The sequence below is a fragment of the Zasmidium cellare genome (genome assembly GCF_010093935.1).
Source record: "Zasmidium cellare ATCC 36951 unplaced genomic scaffold M409scaffold_18, whole genome shotgun sequence".
In the NCBI taxonomy this organism is placed as follows: domain Eukaryota; kingdom Fungi; phylum Ascomycota; class Dothideomycetes; order Mycosphaerellales; family Mycosphaerellaceae; genus Zasmidium; species Zasmidium cellare.
Window position 1 is genome coordinate 273,951 of NW_022986962.1, and position 14,687 is coordinate 288,637.

General features: G+C 54.8%; 5 protein-coding genes across 5 annotated transcripts; all 5 read left to right on the top strand.

Annotated features, from left to right (window-relative positions):
* Positions 1–200: 200 nt before the first annotated feature.
* On the top strand, positions 201–4,011 carry M409DRAFT_54865 (uncharacterized protein; the record flags this gene model as incomplete). The annotated part of the gene is made up of 3 exons (XM_033812852.1): positions 201–527; positions 591–669; positions 740–4,011. The coding sequence occupies 3 exons, from the start codon at positions 201–203 to the stop codon at positions 4,009–4,011; spliced, it is 3,678 nt and encodes a 1,225-aa protein (XP_033667414.1).
* Positions 4,012–5,840: 1,829 nt separating this feature from the next.
* On the top strand, positions 5,841–7,734 carry M409DRAFT_23164 (uncharacterized protein; the record flags this gene model as incomplete). The annotated part of the gene is made up of 6 exons (XM_033806658.1): positions 5,841–6,097; positions 6,192–6,254; positions 6,317–6,426; positions 6,482–7,003; positions 7,056–7,447; positions 7,510–7,734. The coding sequence occupies 6 exons, from the start codon at positions 5,841–5,843 to the stop codon at positions 7,732–7,734; spliced, it is 1,569 nt and encodes a 522-aa protein (XP_033667415.1).
* Positions 7,735–8,270: 536 nt separating this feature from the next.
* M409DRAFT_54867 (uncharacterized protein) lies at positions 8,271–10,446 on the top strand (the record flags this gene model as incomplete). The annotated part of the gene is made up of 6 exons (XM_033812853.1): positions 8,271–8,771; positions 8,819–9,131; positions 9,212–9,234; positions 9,443–9,869; positions 10,032–10,189; positions 10,303–10,446. 6 exons carry the CDS (start codon positions 8,271–8,273, stop codon positions 10,444–10,446), a joined length of 1,566 nt encoding a protein of 521 aa, XP_033667416.1.
* Positions 10,447–10,936: 490 nt separating this feature from the next.
* M409DRAFT_54868 (uncharacterized protein) lies at positions 10,937–12,051 on the top strand (the record flags this gene model as incomplete). Its single annotated transcript, XM_033812854.1, has 3 exons — positions 10,937–11,131; positions 11,451–11,529; positions 11,576–12,051. The coding sequence occupies 3 exons, from the start codon at positions 10,937–10,939 to the stop codon at positions 12,049–12,051; spliced, it is 750 nt and encodes a 249-aa protein (XP_033667417.1).
* Positions 12,052–13,241: 1,190 nt separating this feature from the next.
* M409DRAFT_54869 (uncharacterized protein) lies at positions 13,242–14,497 on the top strand (the record flags this gene model as incomplete). The annotated part of the gene is made up of 2 exons (XM_033812855.1): positions 13,242–13,536; positions 13,665–14,497. The coding sequence occupies 2 exons, from the start codon at positions 13,242–13,244 to the stop codon at positions 14,495–14,497; spliced, it is 1,128 nt and encodes a 375-aa protein (XP_033667418.1).
* Between the last annotated feature and the right edge of the window lie 190 nt (positions 14,498–14,687).

A 14,687-nucleotide genomic window follows, 5' to 3' on the forward strand; every position in this document is an offset into this window, starting at 1 on the left:
TCAATCAATCTACTGCCGATCAGCAACCGAGGCATTTCGAAGCCGAAAAGTCCAAGCTTGACTTCCGAGTCCACCAAGATCACCTCACGTCGTGTCTCGTGAGCTACTCTCGCACACACTCCCCCTCTCTAACAACACAACAATGGCATGACCACATATCTGAACATACCCTCAAATCACACCTTCCATAATCCATAATCATGTCCACCCGCCCCGGCTCCTCCACCTTCGAAATCACCCTCCTCCCCAATCTCAAAAACTGCCTCCTCAACCTGCCGCCCACTCTCGCCTCCGCCCTTGTCAACGCCAACACGATCGCGCAGAATGTAGTTGTCGAGTTGCAATGGCGGTCGAGTCAAGAGCAGCAGCTGCAGAGGGGCAAACCCGCCGCAAGCACCACCCAGAGTGCGTTTCTGGGATGGACGGGCATGCAGAGCCAGAGTAAGAGGAAGGAGAGGGGCGATGTGCAGACTGTGGAGGTGGATGCTACGTTTGCGAGGTTGCTTGGGTTGGGGGAAGGGGTAAAGGTGGGTTTTTGGATTGATATGTTTCGGGTGTAGGTGGGATGGGGTATTGATCTTGGTGTTTAGGTCAATGTCTCGTTGCATGTAGAGCCTCCGATGGCGCATACGGTGAACATCGAGCCGTTGAGTGCGACGGATTGGGAGAGTAAGTCCATCTTCTGAGGTGTAGGCATTGGGAAGAAGGTAAGCTGATCGATTCCGTGTGTTTCATTTAGTCATCGAACTCCATTCCTCGTTCTTGGAGATGAACTTCCTCAGTCAAGTCCGCGCGCTGCCAAACCCCACCGCTGGACATAACCATCCGATCACGCTCCATCTTACACCGACGTCCACCGCGAATATCCGAGTCACGTCCCTCACGCCTGCGCCTGCTGCTACGCGAGAGTTTGTTAAGATTTCCCCGGACGCCGAGGTCATTGTGGCGCCGAAGACGAGGGAGAGGTCTTCGAGACCGGGAAGCTCGAGGGATAATCGATCGACGGCGAGTACGAGTCGGAGAAGTGCGGGTGGGAGGAGCACGACGAGTAATGCGCGACATCGCAGCGCGCATGAGAGTGAGAAGGCGAGACCGCCGTTGTTTCTGCGGGGTGTTACGAGGGGGCTGAAGAACGAGTGGTTTGAGGATGGTGGCGACGATATGAAAGATGACGGACTGAGGATATGGCTGGATCGGGAACACCTCCTATCCAAGACACTGAGAGGCGTGACCTGGGTTGCTGTGCAAGTCGTCAAGCCAGCTGGTTTGCAAGAGCCTGTCGATCCGCAGAGTGCGCCTAATCCGGAGCAGCAGCCTGCTTCGAAGGTCGTCGCGAAGCTCTGTGCCTGGGAAGATGCCCCGGACAGTCGCCATGTGGCTCTATCGACATTGCTGTGTGCTACGCTGGGAGCAGAAGGAATTGTGGGTGGGATTGTGCGTATCGATCCTGCGCCTGCGCCTCTTCCTAGAACTGCGTCTGCGATGAAGGAGCCTTCGCAGCAGGCTAGCAAAGAGGCTATAGTGAAGAGGTTGAAAGTCACTCCGTTCGCGCCCACTCAGGCTGAGAAGAAGGCTGCTGGGATCAACTTCGGCGGGAAATCGAAAAACGAACGAGATGAGGGCGTGCAAAGAATCAAGGCGATCCTGGGGAAAGCTATTCTGGAAGGCCCTCTTACCGACGGCATGCTTTTGCCGCCGCGAGAAGGCTGGCCGGGAGGGATACTGGACTTCGACCCTGCGCCTCCTGGAGACCCTTCGAAGGCGAGGACGAATTGGCTCATTGGGGGTGAGAGGAAGTTGGAGATCTCTTTGCAGCCGGAGACGGCGAGACAAAAAGCAGCTCGATGGCCGCCTGGTGAGGATCTGCCAGAGGAAATACCGGAAATGGTCGGTATTGATGCGACGATTGAACAGACGAGGAAGAGCCTGTTGCATACTTCCTCCGTCCTGCTGACGGGAGGTCTAGGCTCTGGAAAGACATCCCTGGCGCATCTGCTTGCTCATCAGCTGCGGAAGGAGTACCTCTTCAATGTGATATACTTCCCATGCCGGACGCTCGTAACGGATGAGACGAGAGTGAAGACGATCAAAGACACGCTCCACCGCGTGTTTGCATCAGCAGCATGGAACGCCCGTATTGGCGGCCGAGCAGTGGTCATTCTGGACGACTTGGACAAGCTCTGCCCCGTGGAGCAGGAGCTTCAAGTCGACGCCAACGGACGGAGTCGACAGGTTAGCGAATTGCTGGGACCCATTGTACGGGAGTGGTGTGGACGAGACACGGGAGTAGTGATGCTTGCTACGGCGCAGGGCAAAGAAAGCGTTAATAATGTCGTTATTGGTGGACATGTGGTCAGAGATATCGTGGCTTTGAAAGCGCCGAGTAAGGATGGGAGGAGGAAGGTGCTTGAGTTGCTTGTCAGGCGGGCGCTGAAGACGAAGACGCAAGAGGATGCGGATACGGGAGTCAAGAATGGTGGTGGTGCGGCGAGTGAGTGGATGGAGGGTTCAGACGGAGAGGACGAGGGCAGGCCGGGTTCTGCTGGGCAATATGGGCATGAGGCTGATGACCCTGAAGGTGTGACTCTCGATTCGCATCTGGATCTTCTGGAGATTGCTGGACAGACGGACGGATATATGCCTGGCGATCTGGCATTGCTGGTCTCACGAGCACGGAGCGAGGCCTTGATTCGGGCTATTTCGAGCGATTCGATTTCGGATGAAGTCACGTTGGGTGGTGAGGATTTTGATGCCGCTTTGAAGGGTTTCACGCCGGCTTCTCTGCGTGGTGTTACGTTGCATTCTTCGACGACGACGTTCGCTGCTATTGGTGGACTGAAAGAGACGAGGCAGACTCTGCTCGAGACATTGCAATACCCGACCACGTACGCGCCTTTGTTCGCCAAGTGTCCGCTAAGGTTACGGTCTGGTCTACTGCTTTACGGATATCCCGGTTGCGGAAAGACGTTGCTTGCATCCGCCGTGGCGGGCGAGTGTGGACTCAACTTCATCTCGGTCAAGGGACCGGAGATTCTGAACAAGTACATCGGTGCTTCGGAGAAGAGTGTGCGGGATCTGTTTGAGCGAGCAGAAGCTGCGAAGCCCTGCGTGCTGTTCTTCGATGAGTTCGATGCCATCGCTCCTAAGCGTGGGCATGACAGCACCGGTGTGACGGATCGCGTGGTCAATATGCTGCTCACGATGATGGATGGTGCAGAGGGACTGAGTGGTGTGTACGTCCTCGCTGCCACGTCTCGTCCTGATTTGATCGATCCTGCTCTGCTCCGACCAGGTCGACTGGACAAGAGCTTGATATGCGATATGCCGAATGAGGAAGACAGGCTGGATATTCTGGAAGCCATCAGCAATAAGCTGAAGCTTGACCCGGCTGTAACGGAGAGCACAGGCTCGCAGAGTTTGCAAGAAGTCGCGAAGAATACTGAAGGGTATTCTGGCGCAGATCTGCAAGCCGTCATGTACAACGCGCACCTCGACGCCATCCACGACGTTCTCGGCCCTGCAGACGGCGCCGCTCAAGACTTTGGGAAGAAGAAATCCGACGGCTCCAGGGGCCGGAGTGGAAGCAACAAACATCAAGATTTCACATACTTCAAACCCGGCGACATCTCCACCAGCCGCCCCATCACCTCCTCAGGAGAGGCCCCCACAACCCCCGCCCACCAAGCCGCCGAACGCGCCCTCCTCGCCGCCAAACTCTCCGCCCTGCAAGCAACCCGCCGCAAAGCCCGCGCCGAACGCCACGCCGCGCAAGGACGCCCTCCCTCTCGCCAACAGCAGCCGCAAAACGGCACCCAAGAAACGGCGTCCGTGGAACCCGTGATCTCCTGGAAACATCTCAGCAAGAGTCTGCAAGAGACGCGGAGTTCGATCTCGAAGCAGGAGCAGGCGCGGTTGGGCAGGATTTATCGCGAGTTTGTGGTGGGGCGGAATGGGGATTTGAGTGATGGGCAGGGCGGGACGGAGATTGGGGGGAGGACGAGTTTGATGTAGGTATTTTGGGAGGGGTTTACAGGTGGTTTGGGAGGGGTGTGGAAGTGGAAGTGGGATACTACCTCTTTGCAGGGGTTTGTCGTGCGCTTCCGGCCTGTGACCGCCTAGCCGGGTTGGAGGGTAGTGAGTTTCGCAAACTTGCTCCGTTTGTCGCTGTGTCTCACCCTAATGATCACGCCGTCGACAATAACCTGCAGACTTCTCTCGTCCCTCCGACGATGGAGAAATCCAGTGATTTGGATGTGGCGGGGCGGTTGCATGGACGGATTTTGGGAGGGATTCTTTTGGTGGTGGAGGGTGTGAAGGTGGATGTTTATGTTGAGGGGGATGGGGCGGGGGCTTTGAGGAGAAGGAGGGACATGCAGGTGGAGGAGGCTTGTTGGTGGGTTAGGAGTGTGTTGCTTGGGGAGTAGGAGAGATGGGTCTTGGGACGAGGAGTGGGGGATGGGTGCCAGTGAAAGGCGTTTCGTGACGCAGGCTGACTGGAAGACTGCAACGGAATCAGTCTACTGTATGGATATCGTCACAGATTGACCTCATGGCTGCGAGTGGCATGCTAAAGAAAGGGGACGTGTCCATTCCGGCCATAGACACGAATTTCACCACGGTATCGAGGCTCTTGCAATTGTAATGCCATCGTTGCCGGATTCTTAAGGCATCTGACAGACATGATGCGTTTCCGTTCCTCTGTGTGAGTAGTTGACGGGCATTGCAGTGAAGGCTAAAGTGCTGCAAAGAAAGGAGGGGCGAGTTTGAGTCTGCAGCCTTGTCGAGCTAGCGTTTACCCGAATCGGGCTAGTTCCAGTTTTGGCTTTGGTTTCTACGACTTCGCGCAGACTCGGCTTCCGTTCTCTCCCTTAACGAAACATCAACACGAACAAAACGACTATCGGAAACAACGCCGTCCATGAAAATCGAACCCATGTGAACGGAGAACACGATCTCGTCGGATCACACAAGCTTGCGGTCTGTTAGTGCGAGCTTGGCTGGTGAAGAAAAAATGAATGCAATCAAGGACAACACTATGCGCTTTGATGCCAATGCGATGCAAGAGCGCTCGAACATACGGAGCTCTTGTCTTCAGCGAGGATCGTACGGCCCATGTCGGCCAAAGTGTTCCGGCCAAGGAAATGGGCTACGAGTCCCGCTCTACAAATCCGCCTTGGCATTGAGACCACTGCGTGTGACGGTGGATGGCAATTACGCGAACATGGGAATGGTCTTATAGCGATCGCTACGGCGGTCGGTACTGTCTTACTTGCAGACACTGCTTTTGCACCACAACGGCAGCGAATTGCTCGGGCGGATAAATGTCCGCGTTTGTATCTCTGGCACCCGCATACTTATAAGCCCGCCCCCATACCAAGCAACGCCATGACAGTAGCTTCTGTCCTTTCCTAGCGGCCTTCACGCCACTCATGCCTTGACTTCAGCTCTGCTCTTCGGCTCTGGTCTCGGATACTTGGGCTCGTGAGCTTGCCGCTGGCAGGTGCCCGTGGAGCTCTACTGCGGATTTGAGCGGAAATGCATCATCATGTCTCTTGGCATGGCCCACGCGACTCTTCTGATCCACCCCAGACATGCTTCTCCGTTCCCCATACGCCCCATATCTGTCGTGCCACATGGTTCTCCGCACACTAGCGGGCGTGAGTAGTGGAGAGCCATGCGAGAAGCCAGGACGTGCTGCGGTGCATTGCTTGGCGGATTAAGTATATGAGCTTGAGGTAAGAAGAGCGAAAGTCCTGCCGGTCTTCCAACGTGGTTGCATCATATCAGCATTGCAGCTTTTCTTCCCACCCCAAACATTCCCAGCCCGAGCGACTATCAAGATGGGTGTTCGGGACCACGACCAGGCGTCGCTCGCCTCCATTGGCAAGGACTTGGAGAAGGTCGATATCATTGAGATGTACAATGCCAACAAGTACGCCAACATTGGTCTCTCGACGGAGGATGCCGACTTCTTCGAAAACTTTCCCGCGGACAAGAAGAAGAAGATGCTCAGGAAGATTGATATTCGACTCGTTCCGGTCCTTGCTCTGCTTTACTTAGCTGCCCACATTGACAGAGCCAACGTGGGTGTTATCTTGTTCCATATACCAGACAACCGCTGACCTATACTTCCAGATAGGGTAACTTCGAACGACAAATCCCCTTTCCTGAGATTTGCTGATTGTGGACAGCAACGCGAAGATTGAGGGCTTGACAACGGATCTGGGTCTTACTGGAATCCAGTACAACATCGCGTGAGTGTCCAAAAAAAAAATCGAGTGCTGGGCAAGGCTGCTGCTGACACGTTATCACAAAGTCTATCGATCTTCTTCGTCCCATACATCCTCCTTGAAGTCCCTTCAAACGTTATCCTGAAGAAGTTCAAGCGACCATCAACTTACATGGGCATTCTCGTTGTAACCTGGGGTGAGCAAGAAGTATGCCTGGGTTGTCAGACTAGCGACAGCTGACCTCGGCATAGGCATTATCATGACCTTCACTGGCATCGTCAAGAACTTCGCTGGACTCATGGTCACTCGCGTTCTGCTTGGTATCGCTGAAGCTGGCTTTTTTCCCGGTGCCGTATACTTGATCACCCGCTGGTACGCGGCTAAACAGGTTCAAACTCGCCTTGCGCTCTTCTACTGCGCCAGTGCTCTCTCAGGCGCCTTCTCGGGCCTCCTCGCTTTTGCCATTGCCAAGATGAATGGCGTGGGCGGACGCCCGGGCTGGGCCTGGATCTTCCTACTAGAGGGCATCGCAACCGTGGTCATTGGCGCGGCATGCTTCTTCATTATGCCAGATACCCCTGCGCTTTCCCGTAAGTGGCTTGACGACGATGAGGTCCGCTGGCTGGAACTCCAGACTGTAATCAAGGAAGGTGGCCGCACTTCGATGGAGAAGTCGGAGAAGTTCAAGTGGTCGTACTTGACCGATCTTCTCACCGACTACAAGGTCTACATGCAAGCTTGGATTCTGTTCACTGCGTCAACTTGCGCTTATGGTACTTATCTCCATCTATAATACTGTCGACTATTTGACTGACGTTATCTCAGGCCTCAAGTTCACCATGCCATCAATCACCAAGTCCATGGGCTATACATCATCTCAAGCCCAGTTGATGACCATCCCACCCTACGTCGCCGGCGCCATCTCCGCTATCGTCCTCTCCAAACTCTCCGACCACTTTCAATGGCGGGCCGTCTTCATCTTCGGTCAAATGGCCACAGTCCTCGTCGGCTTCTGCATACTCCTTCCTTTGGCACCCAGCATTGCCACCCAGATTGGCCCCTGTTATCTGGCCGTCATGTTAATCTGCATTGGACAATACCCTACGAACCCAGCCGGCTCTGCTTGGATCTCGGGAAACTTGGCAGGTGACACCAAGCGTGCGATCGGTATTGCGTTGAACATCTGTCTTGGCAACAGTGGTGGCATTGTTGGATCTGTAAGTCACTGTTCTCAATAACTTTCGATCGATTGTAGTTGTCCTAACTACTCGTCTAATAGTACATCTTCCTCGACTCAGAAGACCCGGGCTACCCAACGGGGTTCGGCATTGGTCTCGGTTTCGCCGCTGCGACTCTCCTTTGCACCGTGGCATTGGAGGCCTCGTACTGGAGAATCAACAAGTCAAGAGATAAGCTGACCGAAGAGGAAGTTCGTGCTCAGTACAACGATGAGCAGCTGGCCAGGATGGGTGATAAGAGCCCGCTGTTCAGGTATAAGTACTAAGCATCTTGACGGCGGCTCTCGGATACTCTTACCTCGAGGATCAAGACGGTGAATTGATGTCATGAACGACACGACACGCGAAGATTCTGTACAGGCATGAGTGTACATGTTGATGTGAGACAGTCTTACTACGAGAGAGCTCTATATGAGAGCTGCATTCCATCAGATAGTTTCAAGAATCAAGAGATTCGTGTAACAGTACACATGATGATATACGAATTTTATATGCTTCTATTGTGGAGATCGATATCAGAATTTCTGCATTGCACATTTTCACATGGCCATGCTCCTTCCTTCTTCGTTTGTTTTGGCCCGCTTGGTGCCGCACAGACCTCCCATGACCTTCGAGGTCAACATGCGGTATGGAACGCTGCAGCAACTACGCACGGTGTCCAGATCGATCGTGTTCATACACGCACTCCCGCAAGAACGCAGTGTTCACGCCAGATTGCACAACCGCAACTCCGACATATACGCCACTCCAGTAACAATCCCCCCAAGCAGCCACGCTTCAACCAAACCTCACGACCACAACAATGAGCCCTGACCACGACACCGCCCTCGAAAACGCAAACCTCAAAGACTTCATCCTCGTGGAACGCTCACCAACACGCTGGTTTCTCCTCTTCATCGCCACTTTCGACCTCAACCCCCTCGACGGCGTCCGAATCCTCGTCAAACATCTCCCAGAACCCAGCCGGCGGGACTTATGGAATTACCAACGATACGGCACATGGGTGTTCGAGATTCAGTCCTCAGAGCTCGATTTGATTCCCATGTCGGTCTTGACCCAGCGGGATGATATCTTCACCGCGAAGCCCTCGGTGGAGAAGTTGAAGGAGTTGATGGGTGGTGGATGTTTGTTCGATGGGTGCGAGGATGGGCTCGTTACGACAAACGGCGACACGCAGCTTGCGGTCCCATGGAGAAGGTCCCTGGAGAGAATCATTGCGAACGGTCCGGGTCGAGAGGCGAAGACTCTGTGTCCGTTCTGTATGGGTTGGGAGCTGTTTGAGCGCCATGAGCATCTTGCCAACGTAAGAGAAACCGCCGTGCTATTGAGAAATGTACTGACTACTGACAGGCATGGACCATCGACCGGTATCCTGTCGAAGTGGAGAGGACACATCGAGAGGCTATCAATGAGAAGCGAGAGCAACTGGGTTGTGAGCGGCTACTGCCCGGGATCCAGTTATCAACTCTCACCTTCGGGGTGCAGCGAGCCCGGCCGAACCATCCAGCTAGAGCGCGAGTGCCTGTTACCAAGACACCAGAACCAGAGCTATCCACACATCTGTTCGGATGGTTCAAGCACGCACAGGAGCGAGTCCTGGGCGATGGATGTGCAATTTGCCGAGAGAAATTCCAGGACGGGGAAAGCATAGCCGACTTACCTTGTGAGCACTTCTATCACGAGAGGTGCATCCGGCAGCACTTCATCCACTTGGGGACATCGCTGAGCTGTCCGTTGTGCCAGCATCCGGTGCCTTTGCATTAAAGGTACAAGGGCCAGCGACCATCGTCAACTTACACCAGCCTAGGCACTCAGACCGTATGACAAGGCGTTCCAAATGTACACCAACATCCTTAAGACCATGAGCTTGACCCCAAGCTGATGCGATTCGCATCTTGTACGGAATGTTGATGCGAAAGGACCTGACGATGCTCTTGCTACTGCCGCAACTTCCATACTGATGGCATGTCACAGACTGCGTTGTACTGGCACCGAGGACGAAGCCACGGTAACGTAGTGTCGATCCGCGAAGCTCCAAAGGTATTCCAAAACCCCATCTCCACGTCCAATGTTGCAGAGTGGCATATGTTTCTCGAGCAGGATTCAAGAAGGCGTCATACCAGACGGATCGCCAGGTCACAGGGGCTTCATGGTGGCCTCATGGGCACAGATGTCGCATTGTACCGTTGCTGGTCGCTGGACAGCCTTGCTCTTGGTGCTTTTGGATCTTGCCTACATCGATCCATCTGCTATTTCAAACGTTCCATACCAAATGTACACTTCCACAGGGCAGAGGTATCATGCTCTTATCTTGCAGCTCATCGCGAGGAACAAGCCGTGACATTCGGTATTCGGGATTGCCCGCATTCGCCACTCTGCACGACATCTACTCCTGCTGACGGTAGACCTGAAGGTCCACGCACCAAGCTCTTGATTGGCAGATTGCAGCCAATAGGTTGAAGAGTCTGTGTTCCTGTTTCAGGCTGATGTGGGAATTGCCATCTTGGTGAAAGTATGCATGTACTTATGATCCGTTAACCTCGTGCCTTAACACTGAGTTCAGTACGAGACTTCAGGCTGGACTTATCAACAGACGATGCTGGTCCAATTGTCTGCCCTCATGGGTTCCGCCGAGGTCGTATGCGCAATGTCGTCGGCACACCCTTGCTAGAAACAGCTGGTCTGGTTGCCGTACATCTGGGAGTCGTTGGCACAGGGTACGTGAGTTCTGGCAGATGTCGTTGAAACAAGGTGTGGCAAACAGTGGTTGGACAGGAGTTCGATGTCCATGGTTGAGAGTGGAGAGCAGAGAGACAGGGATTGATCGCATAAAGTCTCCACATGACTTCCCGCTCGCACGGGATGAAGCGCCCGGCTTTCGAAGGGTGCATGAACAGCCAAGAACAGGACCAACCAGAGGCTCAGCTGTCAAGACTAGCTGCATCGTAATGGAGGGTAGGGGAAGCGACCTTGCCTGACTCCGAAGGAAGACAATAAGGAGCAGAGGGGCTGCTCAATCGACCTGGCTGACTTCCTCATCGCTCTTCAATTGGAAGCCCATCCATTCTTTCCATGCCGGGCGAACATGGGCACGAATAGTCCCAGCTCCCACGCAACATGGCGCTAGTGTCGACGAGACACAGTACAGGATCGCGGCACCAGTTGCCGTGTTCGAGCACCGCCGCCAACGTCGCCAACCAGATGAGCGCGGCCACACAGCTTTCCTCCGCTGACACTCAATCGTGAGGCGTTGGGCAGCCATAGTACGTCTTCGGCCAATGACACCAGGAGCACAACATACGATTGCATGCGTACGACTGCTGGTCGAGCAAGGCAGACCGGCGGGCAACATTCCTTGGTGGTGTTGGCCCGGAAACTTGTGGAAGGGTGTCCTCTCGTTGGCCAATATCAAAGCGGCGGTGAAGAGGACGATATACGCTGTGTGATGGGGTCATCGAGCTGGCGGCCATGGCAAGGTCAGGTCGAAGTGAGTCAGGCATTCGCACAGGAGCGAGGGGCGGCCACGCAGCCACGACCTCCACGACTAGTTGCGGCTCTCGATTTCGCCCTGTCGTCAAAGAGAGGTTACAGTATAAAGCACGCGAAGGTGGCAAGCGTTGCGTGGTCCTCTCCGCCATCGTCGTCCTGCCATCACCTGCCATGGTAAGTTGAGCGTGGGCCAGATGGTCTCAACCTGGTCGTCGACGAAATGGACGAGGTAGACGTGCTGATCATGTCGCAGCTTTATAGCAAGAACAGCTGACTGACGTACTCCTGGCTGAGAGCGGTGTATCGTGCGTGTGTCACTCGCCTTTGACGGAGGCCGCCGAGCTCCCATCGCCAACATCCCCTTAAGCATCGCTGTCGACGCCGTACGACTGAAGCCACGATGCCGGAAGAGCGAGATCGAACACCATGTCAACATTATAGGCCCGGCGGGCCGATCGTGTGTTGGTGTTGTGTATACGCACGACAGGTGCAGTCGGGCGTGAACCAGGCTTCGTTGAGTCCAGAACAAATTGCAAACTTGCAACGCTACTTGCAAACTGCTCAAGCGCAGGGTATGTAGCGACTGTGGCATTCACGTCGGCCGCTAACATGACGCAGGACGCCAGGATCTGGCAGCCGTCCTGGCACGCTCTGCTCACCCTGGAGGGATGTGGACAGTCGAGAGAGAAGTCCTGGGTGTCGATGTCGGCAATGGCCAGGCAGGAAAACTTCCTTCCGACTACCCTTATCCGACAAGTATCGACGACGACATCGCAGTGAAATCACCAACTCCAGCACAAGGTACACAAGGTGGTCAAGGTCAAAACATGCTCACCCGGAGAGGTCCCGGCACCCAGACGTCTATTCCGGCTGCTCCACGTCCAGGTCCAAATGGCCATCATATAGCCGCGAGCGGTCCCACGCAAGCAAGACCCAGGCGCCCAGCAAGTATTTCAGATCGTGCTGTGCAGCATCCTCGCTCCGGCAGCTTTTGGAACATCACGCGGCCCGCGCGCGGGGCTGACATTCCTAGAGAGTCGACAGACTATCGCGCAGGTCGTGACCACGAGGAAAGCTCGGAAGACGATGCGTAGATGAGAGAGACGCTTCGATCAGCGATCCAGGAAAGACCTCGCTTTGCAATATGTGCCAGGGCGTTCAGGCAGTGATTTTGAATGCAGAGGTCCTCTCAGCCGTGGCATAGGGGGCATGTTAGAACTCGAGCCTCAGGATTTAGGTCATTTACTCGTGCGTGGTCGCCGCATATTTCCTCTCATCGGCAATTCAAAGACCAAAACACGACATCTGGAGCTGGGTACGAGGCGTTCTGTTGTATTTCCAGGGAATTCATTGCAATTGTGGGCCAACAACATGTCCTGTGGTAGGGCGCACGAGGACCGGTAGAGCAACCAGACAACTTTCTTCCATTTCGCCTCGGCATCATCTTCTTGTTGCTTCATCGCTGCCGACCGTCTCCAAGGCCGAAGCTGCGTGTGATGGGTCGTCGCGTAGTTCTCCGAAATGCGGTTTCCAGAGGGCGCTCTCACGCTGTTGTAGATATCTTCAGTGTTGTCGAGATCTCGAAGCAACGGCGAAGAAGAGAAGGCCGAACCAGTCAGGGCGCGAGCGTTGGCCTGTGCTCTGCAGGGAGGCAAAACAGACCTCACCCTTTCACGTCTTTCCCTTTTCCTCTTGACAACAACATCTTCATCATCGCACTCACCGACCCAGACGCGAATACGTAGCAGATAAGAGACGGTCATATATTCTCCATCATGCTCACGCGTTAAACCTCGACAGAATCACTCTCATCGCCAAGCAAAGCGCAGATTTAGCCTCAACGCCGCAGCTGGAGAAGCATCGCCAGCGACATCGAATCGAATGACGAAGTGGCTCTCAAGTGAACTGTTCCCATTTTAAAACACGTGCAGAACCCGTTCGACTAGCCCCAGACCGCCCCAATGCCGTGCGATCCTGATACTGGATCCAACGCGTCTAACTGAACAAGTCGACTTAAGCTGAGGATCTGCGAAGCCGTTGGCTGACTGTCAGCCCCTGCCATTTCCTCTGCGCATTTCTGAGCACCGCCAAACAAGATCACCAACGCCGCTATGAATATACTCAAACTCCCGGCGGTCCTCTTTTCGGGAGGGCCATTTGCCTTGCCTTGCCGTCGTCCACGCCTTTCGCTGCGACCGGGTTGACTGTGTCGCGGAGTCCTCGTTTTCGACTTCATCCACTCTTTATGTTGCTCGATTAATCGAGCTATCCATTCATTCAAAACATGTTGTCATTCATTGCGCTCGTTACTCTCTTTTTGACATGCCTTCAAACCGCGTTTGCGAAGTGCAAATCTTACGGCCTGGACTATAAGGATGGCAAGAGCTACAGCTTGGTGCGATCTAGCTCTGCCTTCAGCGGACACGAGGAATTCACGGGCTGCGACAACGATCAAGCGAACAATGTCCTGGTCGACCCGCAAGGAAACGAATACCAATGTTCATCGACACCGCTGCAACCGGACAGCACATCTCAACAATATGTCTGCAACGACTGGACTTACGACACGATGTATACTGGTAAGATCAATCGCCTTTGCCCGACTCTATGCCAGCGACTGTCCTAGCGTATGGCATGTCAGCAGCGTGGAATGCATCAGCTTTGGAGAGACGGGTTTTGCGAGGGAACAAGTTCTGACAATTCGCAGGTGAATGGTCCATCATTGTGATTTCCAACAACGGCAACGGCGACCCCGTGAACTTCCAGCGTGACTTCTACCTTGACTTTGGCGATGGCGCTGCCGCCACCACGACATCGACATCCTCGAGCCTCCTTTCCGAAACCAGCCTGTCCAGTCTGTCTAGCATCAGCCTTGAAGTGTCCAACCCCGTCGAGACCAACGCCGCCGAAACCACCAAGACCTACGCTATCACCTTGTTCGGCCGCGACCTCCCCGCTCTGCCGACTACTCTTCTGCGTGTGGTCAAGAGGAACGAGACGGAAGCATGGAGCGCATCATACTCGGAGAAGAAGGCTGAGCCCACGACCACGCTCGACGTGACCTTGACCAGCACCATCACCTCATTCTTCACTGTCGAGCCAACCCAAACTCCCGTCCACGCACCCCTCAAGAGCATCAGGCCTCTCAGCGGCTGGAACGGAACCAGCACACACTCGTCCACCTGGATGCTCGCCAGCTCGCTCGCAACCGCCGCGCCCTCAACAACAAAGACCGTCACCGTCTTCCAGGCAACCCCAACCCCTGAGACCAGCAGCTCTGCCGCAGCACCAGCCATCCCCACCGTCGGCGGCCACCCCGCCGAAGACCACGTCGCCCCCATCGCGCCAACTTCCCTAGGCAAGCAATACCAAGACCTCGGCCACGGCGTCGCGGACAACCACGCCCACTCGCACTCCAACTCGACCAGCGGCGCCTACTCGCAGGAATTCCGCCTCGCGCTTCTCAACGGCGACAAGCCCGACGACGAGACCCGACGCCAGTTCGTCGAAGAGCGCCACCGTGTGCTGCAGGGAAATTAAGAGGAGGGAAGCTGCAGATGGGACAGTCAGCCATATATTCATATACCCCCCAACATGAGGCGCTGGCACCAATGAAAAGGATGAGGATTGTATTTTTGTTGTCGATGCCAGAAAGTAATGTATGTTGTGTACCTACACAGGAAAGAGCATGATTTGCATTTCGAGCTCTCTGGGATCGGTTATTTCCGTA